The sequence below is a fragment of the Pristis pectinata genome, chromosome 26 (genome assembly GCF_009764475.1).
Source record: "Pristis pectinata isolate sPriPec2 chromosome 26, sPriPec2.1.pri, whole genome shotgun sequence".
Classification (NCBI taxonomy): domain Eukaryota; kingdom Metazoa; phylum Chordata; class Chondrichthyes; order Rhinopristiformes; family Pristidae; genus Pristis; species Pristis pectinata.
In genome coordinates, this window is record NC_067430.1 from 26,918,214 (window position 1) to 26,942,614 (window position 24,401).

At 42.2% G+C, this 24,401-nt stretch overlaps 1 protein-coding gene across 1 annotated transcript in view; it reads left to right on the plus strand.

Moving 5' to 3' along the window:
- The first annotated feature begins 13,972 nt into the window (after positions 1-13,972).
- eno1a (enolase 1a, (alpha)) overlaps positions 13,973-24,401 on the plus strand; it is a 59,347-nt gene continuing 48,918 nt past the window's right edge. Inside the window, exons 1-2 of the mRNA XM_052039307.1 lie at positions 13,973-14,125; positions 22,410-22,504. Coding sequence (XP_051895267.1) covers positions 22,420-22,504 — 85 coding nt within the window. The 5' untranslated portion in view covers positions 13,973-14,125; positions 22,410-22,419. The remainder of the gene's footprint in view (positions 14,126-22,409; positions 22,505-24,401) is intronic.

The following is a 24,401-nucleotide window of genomic DNA, read 5'->3' on the forward strand; positions in this document are numbered from 1 at the left end:
GTTAATGAATGGAGGTGCTATCTCGTGCTTGTCTATTGAAGTCAGTCACACACAGAGTGTGACAGTAAGGAGCTCCCCAGCTTTTGACACAGCAGAGTACAATACTGATGCTCCAATTAAAGTTGAGAGCATGTAGTCTGGGTGTGGTGAATCATTTGTTCAAATTATAAATCTTGGGCTTGTTTGAGAAATCAGCAGGAAGCTATCAAGATTGCTGTTTATTGAACAAGCTCTGCATGAAAGCTCAGTCACAATGCCAGCAGAAATGAAAAGGGATAACGCCACAAATAAAACAATCCCATTGTCTGTCTCTATTTCACTTAATCTGGGGCTTCGGTGGGGTTGCTCAGGAAGCATCCTGATTGTAGAAGCACCATTTGAAGTCTGGTTTTATTTATTCACTCTGCATTTGCCAGATAATGCAGCCTTAGCTGATAGCCTTCAGTGACGGACAGCTGCAGATTTGAAACTCATTGGCTTTGCCACATTTGAAATTGTCTGCAGTGGGTTGTTTGAAATACGTCAACAAAAGAAAGGCTACAGTGTGGAGACTGCCAAAGACTGTATCTGAAAGAGGTGCCATTAACTGCTGAACCTCATGTAAAGAGAAGTGATCCCTTCGAACTTGAACAATTGTGTAAATCTGAAATGGATCTGCACCAAGTCTTTGAGCATCTGTAAAGAGGAAAGACATGTCCAGTTTAGATCTTTCACTGGAACTGGATGAAAAGTGAACCTCTCAATGAAATTGATGGAGAGATGTATCATGAGGACTGACTCCAAACTAAGAAACTGAATCATGGACTAGTTGTCCTTTTCAAAGCCTTTTATATGACTTTCAGAGGTATGATGTTTATAATCTTTATCATCCTGAAGTCTGGGCTAATGATTAAAGTCATGAGTTCAAATCCCACCACAGCAATTAGTGAAATCAAGAGAATTCAACAACCTTGATTTCAATACAAATATAACTTTGCTGCAAAATCAGGAAACTGATCCACATTGATAACTCAAAGGAGAGCAGTGGAGATTTCTCCTGTGTCCTGGCAAATCTTTATTCCTTGAACAATACCACAAAAATAGATTATCTGTTCCATATCATGTTGTTGGTTGTGGGAGCTTGCTGTGTACTCATTGACTGCCACGTTTTCTACCCTGTTCTACCCCATTGTAGTGAATTGATCTGTATGAACAGTATGCAAGACAAGTTTTTCACTGTACCTCGGTACATGTGACAATAATAAACCAACTTATCATTTACCATTGATCAGGCAAGTATATCCTCCTGAGATACGAAGCACATAGTGCATGGTCTTCATGTATATATACACATAGTCTTCCGATTGTTGTCTCACCAAGATCTTAATAATTGCAATATCCTTCTTCACTCTTATGCATTTGTAACAAGGACTGTAATACAATTTGCCTTCCTAATTGCCTGCTAAACCTGGACGTTGACCACATGTGCTTCATACGCAGGGTTATCCAGGTCCCCCTGTACACCATTTCCAGTCTCCCATCCACAGAAAGTATGTTCTGATCTTTGCACTATCCCTCTATCCTGTAAACCAGTAAGTGACCTGTTTATTCCTGGTCTGCTCTTTGTCCTATCTCAATCTCAACTAGCATGCTGCCCTCAATCCAATAAATCCTAATTTTGTATAATAATCTCTGAGAGGACTGCGGCTATATTCCCTTGAGTTTTAACATGTGAAAGGTTCATTGGAAGGACACTGTAGGTTTGAATAGAGGACGTTCATTTAATTCAACAGCTATAGCAACACAGCTGTGAACTGGATTCAATCCATTCTATCTGTCCATTCTTATCTGTTTTGTCGAACAAAATCAATATTGGTTTTTGTCGATGGGAGGACTACTTGCTTCAGGGTTCAAACAAACTGTCTATTGAGGTAATGATTAGTAAGAGTAAAATTCCAGCTCACAGAAAATGAACTTGATGAAGGGCATTCAATACAAGCCTACAGCTTGCATGGTAAATTATATTATGTTCGATGATATAGTGTCAGTGATGGGTGGACAGGTATTGGAATGTCGCATTGCATTCAGCAGATGAATATTCTGTTGTTTTCTCTTATAGAGACTATTCCAAATTAATAATGACGCTAAGCATATTTAGGAATTATGTAGGAATACAAATTCACTCTTCCAGGGTCTGATAGAGAGAACTTTGGCTTATCCAGGAATTGTTCGTTGTCGGACCATTGCTGCAAAACAAAATATTGTAGCAACATTTGCACTTATCTAGCACCTTTAACAGGGGATAAGAAAACCCGACGATGGTTCACAGGGAGTTATCAAACAAAACAAGTGACACCGAGGCACATAAAAGATATTTGGACAAAGACTTTTTAACATAGATGGGTTAATGTACCATCTAGGTCTAAAGAGGAATTGTGGCAGAGAGTAGGGTGGAGGGAGGGAAGTGGAGGGGAGGAGCAATGTGATGTGCTTCAGATTTTATGATCAGTGCTTCACATAACTGAGAAGCAGTTCAGTCAGCAAGGACCAGAGTGACAAGTGGACAGGACAGTGCAGGTTCAGAGCTTCAGAGTTTTGGGTACACTCAAGTTTACAGAAAGTTGGAGGTAGGAGGCTGGCCTAAGTTAAGTTCCTGGGGTACTTAGGTCTGGAAGGATTGTGGGTCTCAGCAGCAGATGAGGTGTGGTGAGGTAAAGTCCAGCAATGTTACAGGGCTGAAGATAGTCTTTATTAGAAATAGCACAGATATCTACAAAGATTTAAGCCTGCACATGGCACAAGAGACCAAAGGATCTAAGCTTAGATTTTCCCCAGAGGCAGAATCCATACCAGGAGGGTAATGGGGAGAACTTGTAACCACATTAGTGCTGTTCCTGGTTAGTCCAGTTATCATGGAACATACAGCACAGTACAGGCCCTTCGGCCCGCAATGTTGTGCCAACATTTTATCCTGCTCTAAGATCTATCTAAGCCTTCCCTTCCACATAGCCCTCCATTTTTCTATCATTCACGTGCCTATCTAAGAATCTCTTCAAGGCCCCTAACGTATCTGCCTCCACCACCTCTGCTGGCAGTGGGTTCCAGGCACCCACCACGCTCTGTGTAAAAACTTACCCGTCACATTCCCCCCTATACCTTCCTCCAATCACCTTAAAATTATGCCCCCTCGTGTTAGCCATTTTTGCCCTGGGAAAAAGTCTCTGACTGTCCATTCGATCTATGCCTCTTATCATCTTGTACACCTCTATCAAGTCACATCTCATCCTCCTTCGCTCCAAAGAGAAAAGCCCTAGTTCGCTCGACCTATCCTCATAAGATATGCTCTCCAATCCAGGCAGCATCCTGGTAAATCTCCTCGGCACCCTCTTTAAAACTTCCACATCCTTCCTATAATGAGGTGACCAGAACTGAACACAATACTCCAAGTGTGGTCTAACCAGAGTTTTATAGAGCTGCAACATTACTTTGCAGCTGAACACTGCTGGTTTGTGGGTTGGATATTGTATGCCTTAAATGGCTGCCACAGTTTAAAAGGCCAAGTATATCGAATTACTTTTTATCTTCAAACAAGAAAATTGTTTTTATGGAAACTGTCCTAAAGTTATGTAGCAAGGGTGGGAGATCTATACTTGCTACTGGGCCAACTAGGTCAAGTGAAGCTTTGTGTGGGACTAAAAGGAGAAGGTCCCAGAAGCAGCCTGTTCAAATACAATGAGAGGAGATGGCCAGATCAGTTAAAGGGACTTGGATTTATATAGCACCTTTCAGAACACTCCATTGTGTTTTACAGCCCGTGAAGTACTTCTGAAGTGTAGTCACTGCTGTATTGTCAAACATGACAGCCTATTTGCACAACAAGGCTCCCACAATCAGCGATATAATATCAAAGAAAAAAAGTTTTCAGAAGGTTGCTTGGGGTGATGAATGTTGGTTAAGTTGTTGTGGAGAACCCCTCTTCCTAAAATAGTGCCATGGATTCTTTTACATCTGTATCATGTGGCTTCACTTTAATGTCTCATGGAAACAGAGGGCAACTTACAAACCACCTACAAGCATCCCCATTGTGTTAAATTCTTTGGTGTCAACTGTCCACACTGAGGTAGTGATATAGTATCCTTTGCCTCAACATTTATCTAGAAATGTTCCATTGATTCGAGCCAAGTTTACCTGGAGTCCACGAAAGGCCTTTCATAATATGTGATCCTTTGGATCATGAATCTGTTGTCAACCACATGATATCCTGCCAGCTAATAGTTGGCTTTCATGACATCTTCTTGCAATCGGAGAGCAGAGTTATATTTAGTCTGCTTTTCGAAGGAGAAGATCACCAATGGAAGCACTAACATGGGAATGGGGAGTAAATCCTCAATGATCTCTGCACTAGCTCATAGAGGAAGCCTTGAAGCGGCTGGGGAGGAAGGGGGTGGAAGATACAAGGAAGATGGAGTTATAGTTTCACTGTTATAGTTTCTGACCAAGATTTCACTTTCCACTTACTTAACATACTCACCAAGATTGATGTACAGCCATTTCAACATTTTCATATTTCTTACAACATAGAAAGAGATCATTCAGCCTATCAGGTCTATGCTGGCTCTCAGAAAAAGCCGATTAATCCCACCCCCCCGCCATTTATTTCCCTGTAACCCATTCTCTCTCATCTGTCCATTAACTCCACCCTGATTCTCCTATCACCCCTCTACACTAGGGATAATCTACAGTAGCCGGTTAATCTACCATCAGCGTATCTCTGAGATCTTTTAGAAGAAACTCAAAGTGGGAAGAAACTGAAGCATCCAGGGGAAACCCCTACTGTCACACAGCCAATGTGCAGACTCCACGCATACAATATCTGAGGTCAGAATCAAATCCAGATCCTGATCTGCAGGTCTGTCAAACAGACCCTAATCTATTGATGGATTAATAATATCAATAAATTCTAGAAATTAAGTCAATAACTGTGCTAATAAACCTTGTAATTGTCAAACATCAGTGGGTTTTCTAACGATGAAACTTGAGGGTGATTTCTCCTCTGACTCATTTGTTGAAGGTTCATAGTCCAGAAAATTGCAGATTCAATTAATTAGTAAGAACTAATCTCAACCAGGCAGCAGTAGGGGTGCTGCTGCTGGAAGAGAAAATTAGCCAGAGTTCCCATCCCTAAACACCAGTCAATGACTTATGCAGCAAAGGATGCATGTACAGATTCTGGACTTGCCTGTTCCTCTTCTTCCATAGACTGATCGCTTGTTAACACTTGGCTGCAAAGCCAGAGGGTGATCAGTGCTGATGAAGAGAGAAGTGGAAAGTATATGAATCTTGACATATTGTAATATCTTCACTTCCTGCTGTGATCCGAAGAAACGAGGGTTTAACCTTCCCGTCCTATTAGTTCTCACTCTCAGTTGGATCTTCAAATGGAGGAAAGACATATTAATTGAGTCTAGGAGTAATTAAAGGGTTTGAAGGTTATCTTCAGGAATTAAAAAAAATCAAAGGCAATTTTGTACACTATTAGGGTGACCTTAGAAATAAAAATAGAAAGTGCTGGAAATGCCTGTCAGAGAGAGAAACAGTTAAATTTCTCGGTCAACGCATCTCAGGAGAGTTATTGTTTCAGGTCAATGATTTTTCAGTTTGATTAGTGAAATTCATATGCATGACTTTAATTTGTTTAATGTTGCACACATTTAGATTGAATTGAATGCTTCTCTCCTGATGTAGTAGTGAGGAGGGTTACAGCATGTGGTTGGCTTCATCTTGGCTTTAGACTACCTAGCAACAGCTTAGATCGGTGGAGAATGCCTTCTGGCTTGAGTTGTCCATTCTTGCTGTGGATTTTCAATTAATGAAATTGAGCTATTCTGCACAGTTTGAAATACAAAGGAAACAGAATTTGGCATTACTAGTCCTCTTCCTGATAGTAATGTAAGCATACTATTTAAAGAGGGGATGCTTGACATGTTTCTAGGACAGGAAGGGTTATTATTTGAATCTGAGTGTTGAAATTATGTTAACTGTTCATTACAGCGGCAGGATTTGCCCCACTAAAAGATTCAATATGGTTTCAACCAAAACTTACTATGCATTCCCAAATCTGACCACAGGTTCAGAGGTGGCTTTGGAAAGTAACACATTTGCCTGTGCTTAAAGGTGAAAAACTGTGGGTCAGAATGATCTGCAATTCTCATAGTACCTCTGAGGAGTTAATTGCAAAGCACCATTGGCAGAATAGCTGCTATGGTACTCAAGAAGGTGACAGAAAATGTTTTAAATGGGGTGGTGAGGAGCAGGATTAAATGGTTAAAAGGTACGACAGAAGGAGAATATGCAACAAAATCTGCAGAACCTGCAATAAAAACGTTCTGTTATTTACTCTAAAGAATAAATTCTGTTGGTATATTTAACAAAGGAAATTTAAATCAATCAATGTCTCTGTGACTCTGTCCATTTGTATTTGTTGACACACTTATTCCACCGGTCTACGGATGGGAAAAGTTGTAAAATACTTTTGAAACCACAATGGTGTCAGTGAAACAAAATAGAATGGATACAAAGGAATTATGTTAACTAATATAAAATTAATTTTTAGGCATTTAATCGAGACACAATCTTCAATTGTATAAGATCTTAAATAAGATTTATAAGATCTTTTATAAGATCTTTTATACGATCTAGTCTCCATTAGTAACTCTATGATGGCCAATGAATTAGATGATGACAGTATATAGCTCCATATCATTGTACATCTAACAAAGGCAATTAATCTGAAAATAATCTATTTAAAAAGCAGAGAAAGAGAATTTATTTAAAATACTAGAGCAACCTCTTCCAATCCTGGCATGGTATTTTTGTCAGAAGTACAATGAGTGGAGAATACTTGTGTGTGATTTCGATGCTTCGACTCAATCTCAGTCATTTACAGCAGTGCAAAGTGATTGGTTTGATTGACAGGGAAATTACCTAATCATTCCATTCTGTCTTGGAAATAACAATGTTTGTGAATTCAGCCTTCAAAATTTTGACTGTTAAGTTTAAAGTGCATTGAATCATGTTTTGATTTGTTCGATTTAAAATCACAAATTTTATTCTTGCAGTTCAAAAGGGCACAAATGAATCAGGAAGATTTTTCATTATATAGTAATTTATCATATTTACTGAATTTTCCAAATCATTTCACAGCCAATAAATTGTTTGGCATTGTCTAGGAAAATGCAGCAACTCAGTTCCACATAAATCTCAGCAACAAGATAAAATGAATCTGTTGGAACAAGAACAAACTGTGACAGATGCTGCAAATCTGAAGCGTAAATAGAAAATTGTGGGATAACCTTTGAAGAAGGAGTGATATCAAAACTGGTCTCTCCCTAGATACTCTCTGACATTCCGAATGATACACTCTGATCTTCTGAGTGTCTTCAGCATTTCTGCTTTTGGTTGTATTATGCTGTATGGCTTTGTCCTGTCATGTTCCTTTACGCCTCTTCTGCAACCACACAAGAACACACAAGAAAGTAGGAGCAGATGTAGTCCACCTGGCCCCTCAAGCCTACCCTGCCTTTTGATATAATCATAGTTGATTGCTCCAGGCCTCAAATCCTCTCCTCTGGACAAGGTAAATGTTGAGATGTTTCCACTGGTGGGAGAGTCTCGATCGAGGGGGACAAAGATATAACATAAGGGGACAGTCATTTAAAACTAAGATGCCTGGGGATTTCTTCTCCCAAACGGTGGTGAATCTTTGGAGTAGCAGAGGGTAAATCAGTGGGAGTATTTAAAGAGGAAGTAGAAGTATTTTTGAAAGGTCAGGGAATTGAATGCTATGTGGAACCGCACAGAAGAAGAGTTGAGGCCTGGAGTAGATCAGCCATGATCAAATCATTAAATGGTGGGGGTAGGCTTGAGGAGCCTGATAGCCTATTCCTGCTCGGTTTTCTTGTGTGGCTCTTGCAGAAGGCAGCTCAAGGGAATACAGGCACACGAGGAAACCGTTTTGTCCCTCTGGCCTATCCTAGCATTCGGTCTGGTGACAGAGATCTGTGCCCCTCACTCCATCTGTCTGTTTTGGTTTCATGATCCATTGCCAAAATAAAAAGTTCTGACATACTCAGTGTTAAGACCTAATCTTACTGTTTTGGAATGGAAATTCCAGATTTCCACCAGTCTTCGTGAGGAGGAGATTCTGTACACATCCCCCAGTAACCCAGCTCGAATTTTGTCCTGGACAGTACTATCAATAGAAATAGTTTCTCTGTAACAACACTATCAAATTATTTAATTAGGTCATCCCTTAATCTTCTCTGCAGTAAAATTAAGATAATTCACTGTCTCATTGTTCAGAAATCCCAATGGTTTGGCATCTGACATGATTTTAAACTTACTGGGGTTCTGTTCCTACATTCCCTTTAAGCTCACTGGGGTCCCATTCCCTTTAAACTTACCTGGTTCTCTGGAAAGTTTATTATACTCTGTTTAACAGCAAAGAAGAGGTGGATTAAACATGTCTTGGGCTATTTATACGAATAATATCTGGAAAATCTGCCAGTCTAACATTACCAAAATCCTAAGGGTCCTGGATTATCAAGGGTTTCCCATATGTAAGGAAGTACAAATCTCGTCAGTGAAAATATCCACTAGCTATAACCATTTAAGCTCTTTTAAGCTTCATTTTTGAAATTTGTGGGCTCAAATCTCACTGCAAAGACCTGAGCACATAAATGTACACTGCTACTGAGGTGCAGCCCTTAGAAAGTGATGCAGTATTGAAGGCACCAGTTTTAGGATCAGATGTTAAACTGACGCCCACTCTGTTCTCTCAGCTGAATGTAAAAGCTCCTGGGGGATTACTCTGAAGAGGAGCAGAGAAGTTATTCATGACGTCATGCCATCGTGTATCTCTTCAAGCAAGCTATCCGGTTGATATCACATTGCTATTTGTGGGAGCTTACCCCACTCAAATTGTTCCAGTGTTTCCTGCATTACCACAGAGATTATATTTTAAATGTACTGCAGTAGTAGTAGACTGCTTTGAGAAGTCTTAAAATAAATGTGAAAGTTGTAATATAAATGCAAGCTATTTCATTATAATTCTGGCTATTATGTGCTACATGTACTCCGAGGCTAAGATATCCTTTTGATATTCTTTAGATCCTTTAAACAGTTTCCTTTTGATGTCTAGCCTTAGCTCTCCACTAAAATTTACGACCCTGTTCTACCTCAAAAGATGCAATGAGATCTTGCCGCAACTTAACGTCCCAGGCAAGACCTGACACCCCTAACAATACAGCATTGCCAAGGCTCAGATCCACCCTGATTTTTGAAGTGGGGGAAATCAAGAACCCGCAGATGCTGGAAATCTGAAATAAAAACAGAAAATGTTAGAAACACACACAAAATGCTGGAGGAACTCAGCAGGTCAGGCAGCATCTATGGAGGGAAACGAACTGCTGACATTTCAGGTCGAGTCCCTTCATCAGGACTGGTGAAGGGTCTCGGCCTGAAACGTCGACCGTTTATTTCCCTCCGTAGATGCTGCCTAACCTGCAGAGCTCCTCCAGCATTTTGTGTGTGTTGCTCCAGATTCCAGTACCTGCAGAATCTCTTGTGTCAATGTTAGAAACACTCAGCAGGTTAGGCAGCATCTGTGGAAAGAGAAACAGAGTTAACGTTTCAGGTCCGGCACTCTTCATCAGAACATTATGAAGGATACAGGACCTGAAACATTAACTGTTTTTCTCTCTCCACAGATGCTGCTTGACCTGCTGAGTGTTCCCAGCATTTTCTGTTTTCATTTTTGAAGTAGGATCTCGACATCATTTTGCTTCAGAGGTAAGGGAGTCACGCTGGTAGTTCATTGGCTGTTAAATGATCAGTAAAGCTAAACAACCAGAGATTCTCAGCAGTAAAAAGAAATGCCAAAGGTTTCCCTGTTGTAGATATATTTGGTACCTAGTAAGGAAACGGTATATCTTTTTGTTGGGAAATGTACCTTCATGTCAGATTTTTTTTAAGAGAAACTACATTTGTTAAACCAAGTTATGACAGCTTGTACTAAACCATTTGCTCTTTTTGGCTGTCAGTCAGGATAATAATATCACCAGATCGTGTAAACAATGCTGGAAATACCCAGACAGCATCTATAGACAGACGAAGAGTTCATGTTTCAGGTTGATAGATGAACCTTTTTCAGAGATGGAAAGATTTAGCAATAAAACAAGTTTTAAGATGTGGATAGAAGGGAGCAGAGAAGCAGATATGGGGGTGAATGTGTGTGGTAGGGGAGAAGCCAGGAGGTATTATATAGCAATGGGGATGGTAATGGACGGTGAATACGGGTGGGAACTGAACAAGAAAAGAAACAGAAGGTGGATATCAACGACGCATAAATAAGAAAAGCAGAATCACATTTTCTGGCTGCTTTAATGAGCTAAATTTCCCCTTCAAGACCTAAGCTTCAACAAAGAAGACAACACAGGCTTGATGGGTGGTTCCAAAATGCCAATACCGGTGAGCAGCACAGTGTCTCTCTAATTGTAAAACCCACTGAAATGCTTTGTCAGCCGTTGAAGGCATCCCCACCCCCAGTCTAAACCAGCTGTCAAAAGATTGAATGTCAGTGATTAAAAATTAAACATGTTATTAAATCAATGAATCATTCAAAAATGTAGTAAAATTTTTTTAGCACTTAAAAGCAATAAAATAATTTTACATTAATTTGGTTAAGTTGATAAAATGTAAATTATCTACAACTTACCTCTCTTCCTCACAGCCGCTCTTCTTCATTAAAATGAATGGAGTGAATCAACCTGAGCCAGACCTGACCTGCCAGAGGTTCTGCAGGCTGCCTCCTGTTTCACCACTGGGTTCCATATGGTCTCTATGAGTAATCAGAATGTAAGCAACAATCAGATGGGTGGAATTATATTTTCTGGTGATTCTAAGCAAGGAGGCAATGTGATATGTGAGAAGGATGAGAGAAACTTCTGGGGGACATAAACAGAATGGGGGAATGAGCAAGGCTATGGCAGATGGAAAAAATATGGGAAAATGTAAGATCATCTATTTTGAAAGGTCAACATGCCATTTCCCTTCCTAATTGTTTCGTGTACAGGTACAGCAAATAATTAGGAAGGGAAATGGTATGTTGACCTTTACTGCAAGAGAATTTGAGTACTAGAGTACAGACATCTTGCTGCAATTATATGGGGTCTTAGAATGGGCTGGTATCCATACACTTAGAATGTGCTGGTATCTATACCTAAGGAAGGATATATTTGAAACAGTGGGAGTTCAACAAAGATAGATAGAGTGGACGGCCAGTGCCTCTTTCCCAGGGCGCCAATGCTCAAAACAAGAGGACATGGCTTTAAGGTAATGGGTGGGAAGTTCAAGGGTGATGTCAGAGGGAGGTTTTTCACCCAGAGAGTGGTTGGTGCATGGAATGCGCTGCCTGGGGTGGTGGTGGAGGCTGATACGTTGGACAAGTTCAAAAGATTGTTAGATAAGCATATGGAGGAATTTAAGTTAGAGGGATATGTGGCAGGAAAGGGTTAGATAGTCTTAGGTGTGGTTTGAAGAGCGGCACAACGTGGTGGGCCGAAGGGCCTGTATTGTGCCGTATTGTTCTGTGGTTCTATGGTTCTATTCACCGGACTGATTTTGGGTGACGTGGTGTTGCAGTTAGTAGAACTGCTGCCTCACAGCACCCAAGATCTGGTTCAATCTTGGCCTCGGGTACTGTCTGTGTGGAGTTTGGTAAATTGGTAAATTGGTTTATTATTGTCACTTGTACTGATGTGCAGTGAAAAACTTGTCTTGCATACCATTCATACAGATCAATTAATTACATAGTGCATTGAGGTAGTACAAGATAAAACAATAACAGAATGCAGAATAAAGTGTTACGGTTACAGAGAAAGTGCAGTGCAGGCAGACAATAAGGTGCAAGGCCATAATGAGGTAATGTGAGGTCAAGAGTCCATCTTATCATACTAGGGGACTGTTCAATAGTCTTACTTCCATGTGGACAGGCCTGTCCTAGGCCTCGCTGGTCGCTTCCATGTGGGTTCAGATGCCGGGTCGGTATATCAAGAGTTTGCATGTTCTCCCTGTGTTTCCTATGGTTGCTCTGGTTTCCTCCCACACCCTAAAGACATGCAGGTTGTTGGGCTAATTGGTCACTGTAAATTGCCTCTAATGTGTAGGTAAATTGCTGGTCCATGGTGTCTTTTCTGGGCTGTATGTCTCTCTGACTGTTTGATTACTAGGATGCCAGGAGTTGACTGATATGATGACATTCTCTTGAGTTTAGAAGAATGAATGATAATCTGAGTGAAAAATGCAAAGTTCTTACAGCACTTGACAAAGTTGATGCAGGGATGATGTTTTCCCTGGTTAGGGGTTTAGAACCAGGAGTCACAGACTCAAAATAAAGGATTGCATATTCAGGAATGAGATTGAGAAAAATCAAAAAAAAACCTGCAGATGCTGGGAATCTAAAATGAAAACAGAAAATGCTGGAAATACTCATCTGGTCAGTCCGCAATCTGTGGGAAGAGAAACGGTGGACTGTGGGATTTATCTGAAATGAGAAGAAATTTCTTCACCAGGAAAGTAGTCAATCTTTGGAAGAGGGCTGTGGAGGCTCATTCATTGAGTATATTCAAAAAATAAAGATTGCTGGAATTTTGGATATTAAAGGAACTGTCTTTGCTGACATTATCAACCTCTCACTTCAAAAGTCTACTGTCCCCATCTGCTTCAAGGAAACCTCCATCTCCATCTTCACGGTGTGTTGCTTCAGGACGGCTAACAGTATCATCAAGGATGCCTGCCACCCTGGTCATTCCTTTTTCTCTCTTCTACGTTCTGGGAGAAGACACAGGAGCTTGGAAGCCCGGACATCCAGCATCAAGAAAACTTCTTCCCCACTGCTGTCAGACTCCTGAACCAATCACCTCTTTCACATCCCCTTCCCAGTGGTGCTGCCATGTTTTCATATCCTTAATTCTACCTCTTTCAGTTATTCTGTTTTGTCTTTTTGCACTACTTCAGATTGTCCAGATGAAGGGTCTCGACCCGAAACATCGACTGTCCATTTCCCTCCACAGATGCTGCCTGACCCACTGAGTTCCTCCAGCGCATCTTGTTTGTTGCTTCAGGTTGCTTTCCATCGGGAGCATCTACAGGAGGTGCTGCCTCAAAAAGGCAACGTCCATCATCAAAGATCCCCACCATCCGGGCCGTGCCATCTTCTCGCAGCTACCGTCGGGCAGGAGGTACAAGAAGCCTGAAGTCCCACACCACCAGGTTCAGGAACAGCTACTTCCCTTCAACCATTCAGTTCTTGAACCAACCTGCACAACCCTAATCACTACCTCAGTATAGCAACAGTATGATCACTCTGATCACTTTGCATTACAACCGACTTTGTTTTTTTTTCTAATTGTATTCTTTCTCGTAAAAATTGTGCATAATTTATGTTTAATTTGTTTTTCTCGTGAATGCTGCTTATATGGTGCTATGTGCCCGTGATGCTGCTGCAAGTAAGTTTTTCATTGCACCTGTGCACACATATGACAAACTCGACATTGACTTTTCCTACCTTTGCGACATTTTCTTTTTGTTTTGTGATAGCTGTAGTTATTGTCTCATTTATTGTTGTATACTGTCTACTCTGTGAGTTTCATGCCAACAAGGAATTTCATTGCACATGAAAATAAACATAATAGAACTTAATGGACTTGGAGCTTGTTCAGTGAAGTGGCTGTGATAAAAGGAGTGGGTGACCCGACGCCCTACGATTTTATTCAAGGAGTGAGACTTGCATCAAATTACTCTTTGCTCCTTGCGCGCACCCGGCGCATTCCTCGGGCCGGGTGCGCGCCGACAGAGTTGACTGTGACAGATGTCGCTGTTTCCCGGGAGACACATTGTTACGTGCGGGAACGAGCCAATAAGAACCGCCGCTGCAGCAAAGGCGGTCTCTTTGTTGGCCACCGGCTCGCTGGCTGCGGGGGCTCGGCTGTGCGCTTGTGTCCTTGCGGTGCCCTGCCCTGCCCTGCCCTGCCTGGCTGCTCTCTGCCCCCCCCCCGCCCTTCTTCCTCTCGCTCTCCGCATGCCACAGGTAAGAGCCCACTTCTTTCTCCGTTTTATTTCTTTGTTTGTATTTGTGACACTTCTCACCGAAGTTGCAGTTTTAACGGACTAACCCCGTCAGTCGTGAGCCCAGAAGCATTTGACTGACACACAGGGCGACTATTCGGCCCGTCGGACTTGTTGCAGCGCCATAAAGGTTGCAAAATTGCCCTCCCCCCCCCCCCCCCAACTTGTTCAAGCAATTTATTGCAAAATAAAACCCCAATGATGTTGTCATTGTTTTTATTTTGGAAAGGGGTTCAATAGTTTGGACTCTTCAACATCTGGCAATTCATTTTAATGGGTAAAAATGCATGGATCAGATGAGAATGCTTTCCCAATTTTGCCCTGTGAGCCATGCGTTGTTTCCTGTGTCTGGGCTTGAAGGGATTTTATCCGAATTATGCAAGTGTTGCTCTTTTAGGATTTTCTATTTAGCATCAAACTCAGTGAGAAGGGGTGAAAAGAGTTGATTATTGTTCGAAATAGGAAAAGAATCTCCTCTAAGGTTGCATTATGACTCCAGACTAGAAATAGGGAAATCCTAGATAACTTCATGCGTCTGCATTAGGTCGTTGGGGGATTTCTACAGGCGAAGTTACGTATAGTTTTTATTTGTTGTACCTGGAATGTTTGGCATAAACGCATTTCCCCTTGGAATTTAAATAATTAAAAATGTTACTGAATTTTTCGTCGCTGCAGTTTGAGTTGCTGATGGGCTTTGAGGTTTTCCAGTTCCCTGGCTTGGCAGCACCAGTGGACTGGCTGAAAGAATTAGTAACTGTCCAAATATTTTCAGCTTAACTGTAAATTACGAGACCTTCTTCCCTGGTCTGCAGTTGAATTTACCCGGCGACTCTAAAATGGTGAATGGTTGCACTAATTCTCACCCGGTAATCTGTGGGAAAGGCTCTCTCAATTCATTGTATTATTCGTTTCGCTTACAGTCCCAGACATACCTTGGTAATGAAATGAATGGCATAACAACTCGTGTATTGTTACTTATAAATGGTTTCCTAAGTGTGAACTTGTGATAAATCAGCATTACCTGTTTCAACCCTAGCCTAGTGCCCATCTTGTAACTTTAGTAAACACTCGTTTATCAGGTATTTATTGTCATGTCACCAGTAAAAATAAGAATATCTCAAGGTGAATTTTATTTCAAGTGTTATGCAAAATAAATGTGCAAAGACGTTTTCATTTTATTGCATTTATACATAAGGGCAGTGTAGCTGTAAGCTGATAGCAGGAATATCTTTTGATGGTATGTAAGTCGTTCATTTAATTTTTTGCAGTATTTATTAAGTATTTATGCAGTTTAGCATTAAAATTGCAGTGTAAAACATTTTTATTTACAAGGGTGAGGAGATGGAAGATAGTTCAGAGTTCCCCTCTGCTGTCAGATTTCTGAACGGTCCATGAACACACCCCTCGTTATTCCTTTTTGTTTGCACTATTTATTTTTTGTAATTTATAGTAACTTTGTCTTTGCGCTGTACTACTGCTACAGAACAACAAATTTCACATCATACAAGTCAGTGATAATTCTGATTTCCGAATTTATGTAAAGGTTTATGCATAGAATGCAAGTCTATATTGGACAGTAATTTCTGGAGCAGTTCTGCTGCATGGGCACCCCTCATTCCCCATGGACGTTGGAGAGCTGTGCACAAATTGTACGTGGTTTTGTCCACTTGAGTGATGCTGCATCTTTGCTGATTCCCATTCACTGCACTTCCTGAATTCAAAGTTCTCCTGCACATTCTGCCTTGCTGTTAGTGTCTGTCATCTATCATTCTCTCTCCTACATTCATTCCCAATTCCTCAATTTCCATGGGCTTCCCCATCTTTCCAGTCTCTACCAGCCTGTTATCCCCTCCCGAGAACCTGCCTGTGTTCCCCATTGCCCTAGCATTGAGGCCCTGACTATACTGTTGGCTCTCTTGGGCAGGCCCATGTCCGACACCAGATTACTCACACACACACACACACACACACACACACACACACACACACACACACACACACACACACACACACACACACCGAAGTTTCAGTCATGGGAAGGGATTGAAGGATGTGGAGGCTTTGGAGAGGGTGCAGAAGAGGTTTACCTGGATTAGAGGGCATGTGCTATAAGGAGAAGTTGGACAAACTTGGGTTGTTTTCTCTGGAGCAGCTAAGGGGAGACCTGAGAAGTTTGAGAGGCATAGATAGAGTAAACAGCCGGTATCTTTTTCCCAGGGTTGAAATGTCTAATGCTAGAGGGCATGCATTTAAGGTGAAAGAGGGGTAAGTTCAAAGGAGATGTGTGGGGCACATAGTGGTAGGTGCCAGGAATGTGCTGTCAGGGGTGGTGGTGGAGGCAGACACAATAGAGGCATTTAAAAGGCTCTTGGATAGTCCCACGAATATGCAGAGAATGGAGGGATACGGACATTGTGCAGGCAGAAGGGATTAGTTTAGTTACTAGTTTAATTAGTTCAGCACAACATCGTGGGCCGAAGAGCCTGTTCCTGTGCTGTACTGTTCTATGATATGTGCAAAGCTGCCTCAAAAAACAAAAATGCAACATCCCCATGACTCCGGGAATCTTTGGCCCTTGACCTGCCCAAAGGCTGGCATTAAGAAGTGTAAACCCACACATTAAGAGCACATGGCAGCCTTGGAAGGAGTAAACTACTTCCCAAATTATCCATCTGCCAGATGAGGCACTGCCTGCCCTGTCTGCAGAAGGGCCTTCAGTTCCCATGTTGACTTCATCGTTCACCTTGGAACACTCAAATCCAGAGGGGAAGTGAGTCACCTTAATTCCTGAAGGACTGCGGGAAGAGTAGCTTTGTGAACATCCCTGAGTGCCTTGAACTGCATATTTGGATAGCAATGATAGGATTGGGTCGAGTCAACATGGATTTACCGAGGGCAAATCATGCTTGACTAATCTACTGGAGTTTTTTTGAGGATGTAACCAGGAAAATAGATGAGGGAGATTCAGTGGATGTTGTATACCTCGACTTTCAGAAGGCATTTGATAAAGTGCCGCACAGGAGATTGGTGGGTAAAATTAGGGCTCATGGAATTGGGGGGCGGGTATTAACATGGATAGAAAACTGGTTGGCGGATAGGAAACAAAGGGTAGGGGTGAATGGATGTTTCTCAGAATGGCAGGCCGTGACTAGTGGGGTGCCACAGGGCTCGGTGTTGGGACCGCAGCTGTTTACGATCTATGTTGATGATTTAGATGAAGGCATTGTGAATAACATTAGCAAGTTTGCTGATGATACAAAGTTGGGTGGCAGTGCGACGTGTAGAGGAAGTTAGGAGAATTCAAGGTGATTTGGATAGGTTGGGTAAGTGGGCAGATACTTGGCAGATGAAGTTTAATGTGGATAAGTGTGAGGTTATCCACTTTGGGAGCAGGAACAGGAAGGCGGATTATTATCTGAATGGTGTGGAGTTAGGTAAGGGGGGAATACAAAGGGATCTAGGAGTCCTTGTTCATCAGTCACTGAAAGTGAATGAGCAAGTGCAGCAGGCAGTGATGAAGGCTAATGGAATGTTGGCCTGTATTACAAGGGGAATTGAGTACAAAAGCAAAGAGATTCTTTTGCATTTGTACAGGGCCCTGATGAGACCACTCCTGGAGTATTGTGTACAGTTTTGGTCTCCAGGGTTAAGGAAGGATATCCTGGCTATAGAGGGCGTGCAGCGTAAGTTTACGAGGTTAATTCCGGGGATGTCAGGACTGTTTTATGCTGAGAGGTTGGAGAGACTGGGATTGTACACGCTGGAATTGAGAAGATTGAGAGGGGATCTGATTGAAACATACAGGATTATTAAGGGATTGGACAAGACAGAGACAGGAAATATGTTCCAGATGTTGGGGAAGTCCAGGACCAGGGGGCATGATTTAAGAATAAGGGCTAGGCCATTTAGGACAGAGGTGAGGAAAAACTTCTTCTCCCAGAGGGTTGTGAATTTGTGGAATGCACTGCCTCAGAGGGCAGTGGAGGCCAATTCTCTGGGCACTTTCAAGAAGGAGCTAGATAGGTTTCCTATAGATAGGGGAATCAAGGGATATGGGGACAAGGCAGGAACAGGATATTGATTGTTGAGGATCAGCCATGATCTCAAAATGGCGGTGCAGACTTGAAGGGCTGAATGGTCTACTTCTGCTCCTATTGTCTATTGAAGGAGCCTTTCAAGGTGAGTGATCCCACAGAACATCTGCCAACCCATGAAAATGTGGATTTTGTAATATTGCGGGGAGTTGTGTGGTGTGAAAGTTTAATATGCTGAATCTGTCAAGAAGAAATTAACTTAGCAGCTCTGACTTAATGTCACAAGTATCTATTGACACCTGTGAAGTAAAAGCCTACAGTATTGGTTTACAAACTTGGGGTTGAGGAGGGGACAATATTAGAAAGGGGTGTCGTGTGAAAATAAGCAGCAGGGAGAATGGGACTGCTGGGTGCATAAAGAACAGATCCCTCCGAAATGGGGCTCAGAAAAAACAGCTGGGGAACTACTGGCCCCGGGTGGAAGCCAAAGGAAGATGTGAGAAGCTGCTTTGGAATATGATCTGTTTGTAATATAAATGATCACTTTTCTGGTTCATTCGTTTACCTCTTTTTCCACGTATGGAGACTAATTGTCTGCAGTTTGGTCTCATTTAAGGTGTACAAGATGATAAGAGGCATAGATCGAGCGGACAGTCAGACTTTTTCCCAGGGTGACAATGGCTAATACAAGGGGACATAATTTTAAGGTGATTGGAGTAAGATATAAGGCAGATGTCAGGGGTAAGTTTTTTACACAGAGGGTGGTGCGGCGTGGAAAGGACTGCCAGCAGAGGTGGTGGGGCCAGATGCATTAGGGACATTTAAGAGACTCTTAGACACACGAATGATAGAGAAATGGGGGGGGGGGGGTGCAATGTGGGAGAGAAGGATTAGATAGATCTTGGAGCAGGATAAAATGTCGGCACAACATTGTGGGCCGAAGGGCCTGTGCTGTAATGTTCTATAACCCCTACACACTACCTCATTATTCTGTTTTTATTTTGCTTTATTTATTTTTGTGATTTATAGTAATTTTATGTCTTTGCACTGTGCTGCTGCCGCAAAACAACACATTTCATGACTTGTACGTCAGTGATAATAAACCTGACTGATTTTTAAAAAATGACATCCTTTAGAAATGTGAAGGTCGGAAAAATTGCAGATGCTGGCAGAAAGCAGGGCAGATGCATAAAAAGCTGAAGGAACTCAGTGGATCAGGCAGCATCCAGGGAGGTAGGTTGAGGTTTGGGGTCAAAACCCTTCATCTGGACATTCAGAAATGCAGACTGTCCAGTTCCCTCCACGGATGCTGCCTGACCTGCGGAGTTCAGCTTTTTGTGTGTTGCTCCAGATTCCAGTAACTGCAGTCTCTTGTGTCCCCAAAGTGGAAAGAAAGATGTGTTTATACAGTGGCATATCTGGCTCCATGCTTTGCTTAGGGAGATATGAGCAAGACTTGAACGCTATCACTCCATTGCTGTGCTGAGGGAATGCTAACCTGTTTGTGGTGCTGTCTGCCAGAGAAGATGTCAAACCAAGGCTTGATTACCTTTCTGCCATGTGGAGGGATGGGGTGGGGGGTGGGTTGGGAGAGGGACAGGGGAACTGTTCTTTCAGGTATGTGAAAGATTCCACAGCATAATTTAAAATAAAAGACCACACTTCTACTTGGTGTCCTTACTGTTGTTTAACCCTCTCTCAGAAGTGCTGAAAGAGGATCTGAATGTTAGCCAAATTACTATTTGGGATCTTGCTATGCACAGATTCACTGCTCTGTGTTACACATTACTACAATAGCCTCGCTTGTAAATTAATTCATTGGCTGGAAAGCATCTTGTGATGTCCTGAAAGGCATCTGATGCTGCGATAGAAATGTGAATCTCCTTTTTTTGTTCTTGCGTGAAAGGATTGATGATATTTCAGTAGCTATGGGAGATCCTCAATAAAGTCTAGTCAGAAACTTAGCACATTGCCGCAGAACTACGTTGATGAATTCAAAGACGAGCTCCTTTTCTAGTTTTCTACATAGTCTGTTTTGTCAAACTGCTTTTAAAATAATGCCGAGTATTTATATCTGACCTCTCTTTGAGTGGTGTACAATTCCAGGTATTGGTTCAGATTTCAATTCCTTACAAAACCAGTGAGGAAAGTGCTTTAAAATGGAAGGCTGTCCTTGTCAAAGACCTGGTTTGTCAGCTACCTGGCACTACAGGGCAGCTTCCTCGGGGAACAGTCAGTGTCACAGCTAATAGAGCTGCTGCCTCTCAACTCCAGCGACCCAGGTTCAACCCTGAGCTTTGGTGCTCTCTGTGTGGAGTTTGCATGTTCTCCTTGTGACTGTGTGGGTTTCCTCCTGTATCCCAAAGAGAGGCAGATTGGTGGGGTGAGTTGTGTAAATTGCCCCCAATGTATAAATAAGTGGTAGAATCTGGGGAGAGTTGATGGAAACAACACAAAGCTGGAGGAACTCAGCGGGTCAGGCAGCATCTGTGGAGGGAAATGGACAGTGGACGTTTCAAGTCGAGACCCTTCAACTGGACTGGAACAGCCTGACCCGAGGAACTGTTCTAACTGCTGACGGGACATCAACCGTCTTGACTTCTCCACTCCCCTCACCCACTCCAAAAATAGTCCAGGTGAAGCGTCGAGCGGAAACATCAACTGTCCATTTCCCTCCACAGATGCTGCCTGACCTGCCGAGTTCCTCCAGCTTTTTGTGCGTCGCTCGATTCCAGCATTTGCAGTCTTTTGTGTCTCCGGAGTTGATGGGAACATGGGCCAATAAAATAGGGTTAGTGTAGGTTTAGTATAAATGGGTGGTGGGCATTCCGTGGACCAAATGGCCACTTCCGTGATGTATGACTCTGACCTCTATTTTTAATTTAGTGTTAAGGAGAAACCTGAATAAGTAAATGGAACACATCAATCCAAGGAATTTCTCCTGTGTATTTAGCCTTCAGTATTGGTTTATTATTGTCACTTGTACAGAGGTTCAGTGAAAAACTTGTCTTGCATACTGTTCATACAGATCAATTCATTACACTGCATTCAAGTGTAAGCCCACTGTGTAAAGGAATCAAAAACAACCAATTTGATAGCACAAGAGTTGATGAGCAAGCCCAGTAATTTAAAAACAAATCTGCTGACTTATTTGATGATTGAGGTGTAACTGGAGAGCTGCAGTTCAATGTATGGGCATCATGTTGCAGCAGCTTCCAAACACAGAGGAGCAGCACCCATGGGATGCATTGAAGTTTTTAAAATCAAAACTTGCTAGTTACAGCAAACTTGGTTCCAAGGTGCTGCTGCTGCTGCTTTGAACCTAGTGTCAGGGCTAACCTAATTCCTGCTCGAGATAACCCTTTAAGAGTTCAGTGGTTTGACTCTGGGTGCTGACCTTTGTCCAGTTTGTGTTTTAATGCCTGCACCATAAAATAAACCAGCCCCCCCTTCCACAGACTCTGTCTACACTTCTCGCTGCTTCGGAAAAGCAGCCAACATAATCAAAGACCCCACCCATCCCAGACATTCTCTCTTCTCCCCGCTCCTATTGGGCAGAAGATACAAAAGCCTGAAAGCACGTACCACCAGGCTCAAGAACAGCTTCAATCCCACTGTTATAAGGCTATTGAGTGAAAAGATGGACTCTTGACCTCTCAACCTACTTCATCATTGGCCCTTGCACCTTGTGTGGCTGCACTGCAGTTTCTCTGCAACTGTAACACTATATCATGAGTTATTGCTTTTCCCTCGTACTACCTCAATGCACTGATGTAATGAAATGATCTGTATGGACAGCATGCAATACAAAGGTTTTCACTGTACTTCGGTACATGTGACAATAATAAACCAATTTACCAAGTTAAGCAGTTCTGATATCCACCACAGTCAAATTTCTCAGGAGTATATTAACAAAACAGATGCAATCCACCAAAACACAATTTCACACAAATGCAATGCTGAAGTACAGCTTTAAATGTTGAAACTCTAAAGAAGGCAGACTGAGTTATCCTTGCCCATGTTGGGGAGAATTTCCAACACACACAACCTTGTCCATCATGAACACAGCCTTATCCAGGATCTTTCAGCCACCTTTGCTTCATAGAGGCTGATCACACTACCTACAATTTGTTGGAATGGAACCATAGTGTAATTGCTTTGTGTGCTGGTGGTTTATTGTTTAAAGTGATCATGTTGTTTCTTTCCTCACAGAACCACCACGATGTCCATCTTGAAGATCCATGCCCGTGAAATTTTCGATTCGCGTGGAAACCCCACAGTGGAAGTTGATCTGTACACTGGGAAAGGTCAGCTTTAACCACATCACTGTGTGTAACCACATAGTGTGTTAGTGTGTGTCTGTGTGGTGTTGTATTGAGTCTGGAAAGTTACAATGTGCCCAGAGGGTAAATGAAGTGCTGTGCCTCATCGAGTCGATGATAGAGGTGTACAAGATGATAAGAGGCAGTCTCTTATCATCATGTACACCTCTATCATCGACTTGATGAGGACAGTCGGAGACTTTTTCCCAGGGTGAAAATGGCTAACACGAGGGGTCATAATTTTAAGGTGTTTGGAGGAAGATATAAGGGGGATATCAGAGGTAAGATTTTTTTTTAGAGTGGTGGGTGCATGGAACGCACTGCCGGCAGAGGTTGTGGGGGCAGATACATTAGGGACATTTAAGAGACTCTTAGATAGACACATGAATGATAGAAAAATGGGGAGGCTATGTGGGAGGGAAGGATCAGATAGACCTTAGAGCAGGATAAAATGTCGGCACAACATTGTGGGCTGAAGGGCCTGTACAGTGCTGTAATGTTCTGAGTCTCACTGTAACAGTGCATGGGGCCTCAGACGAGAAAGTGGAAATGAGGATGGATAGTTAAAATAACAGGCAATTTGAAGCTCAGGGTCACTCCTACAGACTGAATGCAGGTGCTCCACAAAGTAGTCACCCAGTCTGTGCTTGGTTTCTCTCCAGTGTGGTGGAGACTACATTGTGAGCACTGAATGCAAACACTAGATTGGGAGAAATGCAAGTGAACCTAGAAGTGCTTCCTCCATCCAACATTTTTTTTTTGACAAATAAAGTTCTGAAGCAACAAACAAGATGCTAGAGGAACTCAGGAGGTCAGGCAGCATCCGTGGGGTGAAATGGGCAGTCGATATTTTGGGTCAAGACCCTTCATCAGGATGCATGTAGATATTTCAGAGTAATGGGTTTTAATTTGATTCACACCAAGGCTCTACCACAGGCAAATGGGATTAATGTAGGTGAGCAAAATGTTCAGCCTATATATGATGGGCCGAAGGTCCTGTTTCTGTGCTGTATGAGTCTGAATCTATGGTCATTTTAATCAAATTTAAGCATTTAAATATTCAATCCTTGGGTTTATTGACTAAAAGATAAATTTGTACCTACCACAGTAATTCCCCTAAAAAGATGTTACCTTTTTAAAATAACCCTTGGGCACTGCTCTGTACACAGGAGAAACAACTGTGCACGTATTATAAATAAAGTCTGCTTCACGTTGCCTAAAATGACTGGGGAGCTTGGATGGGTTACTGCAAAGAGCACTGTTTGGCCAAAAGCCTTCTGGCACACATGTGGGTCTCTCCATGGTCATCCAATGGAAGTTCCGAATCTGACTAATCCTTGTGTTGCCAGCATACAGTTTTTCCATATTTATCTGGGTCAGCAGTTTAGCTATGTGTTTGCGGCTTGTGTGAGTAGTGAATTTCATTAACCTGAATCAGTTTGGGTTATTATCTCCTGGTGTGTCATCTTGAATGATGTTCTGAACAGTTTGCTATCTGGTGTAGGACTGAGTCCAATGTAACTGGTACAGTGTTGTCTCCCTGAAGCCACACCTACTGTTATATGTATTGGTGTCCCCTGAGTTCAGAGCCTATTTACTGTACAGTTGTTGAAGGGAGTTGCATTGGAAGGAATGTAAATGAGTCTCTTGCTGATTGATGCATTTGCTGAGGCTGAAATTACTCCAGAGAATAATCAGTGGCATTCCCTGTGTGAGCAATCTGAAACTTAATTCAAAGATAAATATAGCACCCAGATCAGTCAGTCAAAGTGTTGTACTGGAACTCTCCGACTATATATTTTGGAGTGGATATTTTTTCTGATTTGTTTACACAACCTGGATATTGTTGGCAAGCACTGACCTGAAGTGAGTGGCTTGCTTG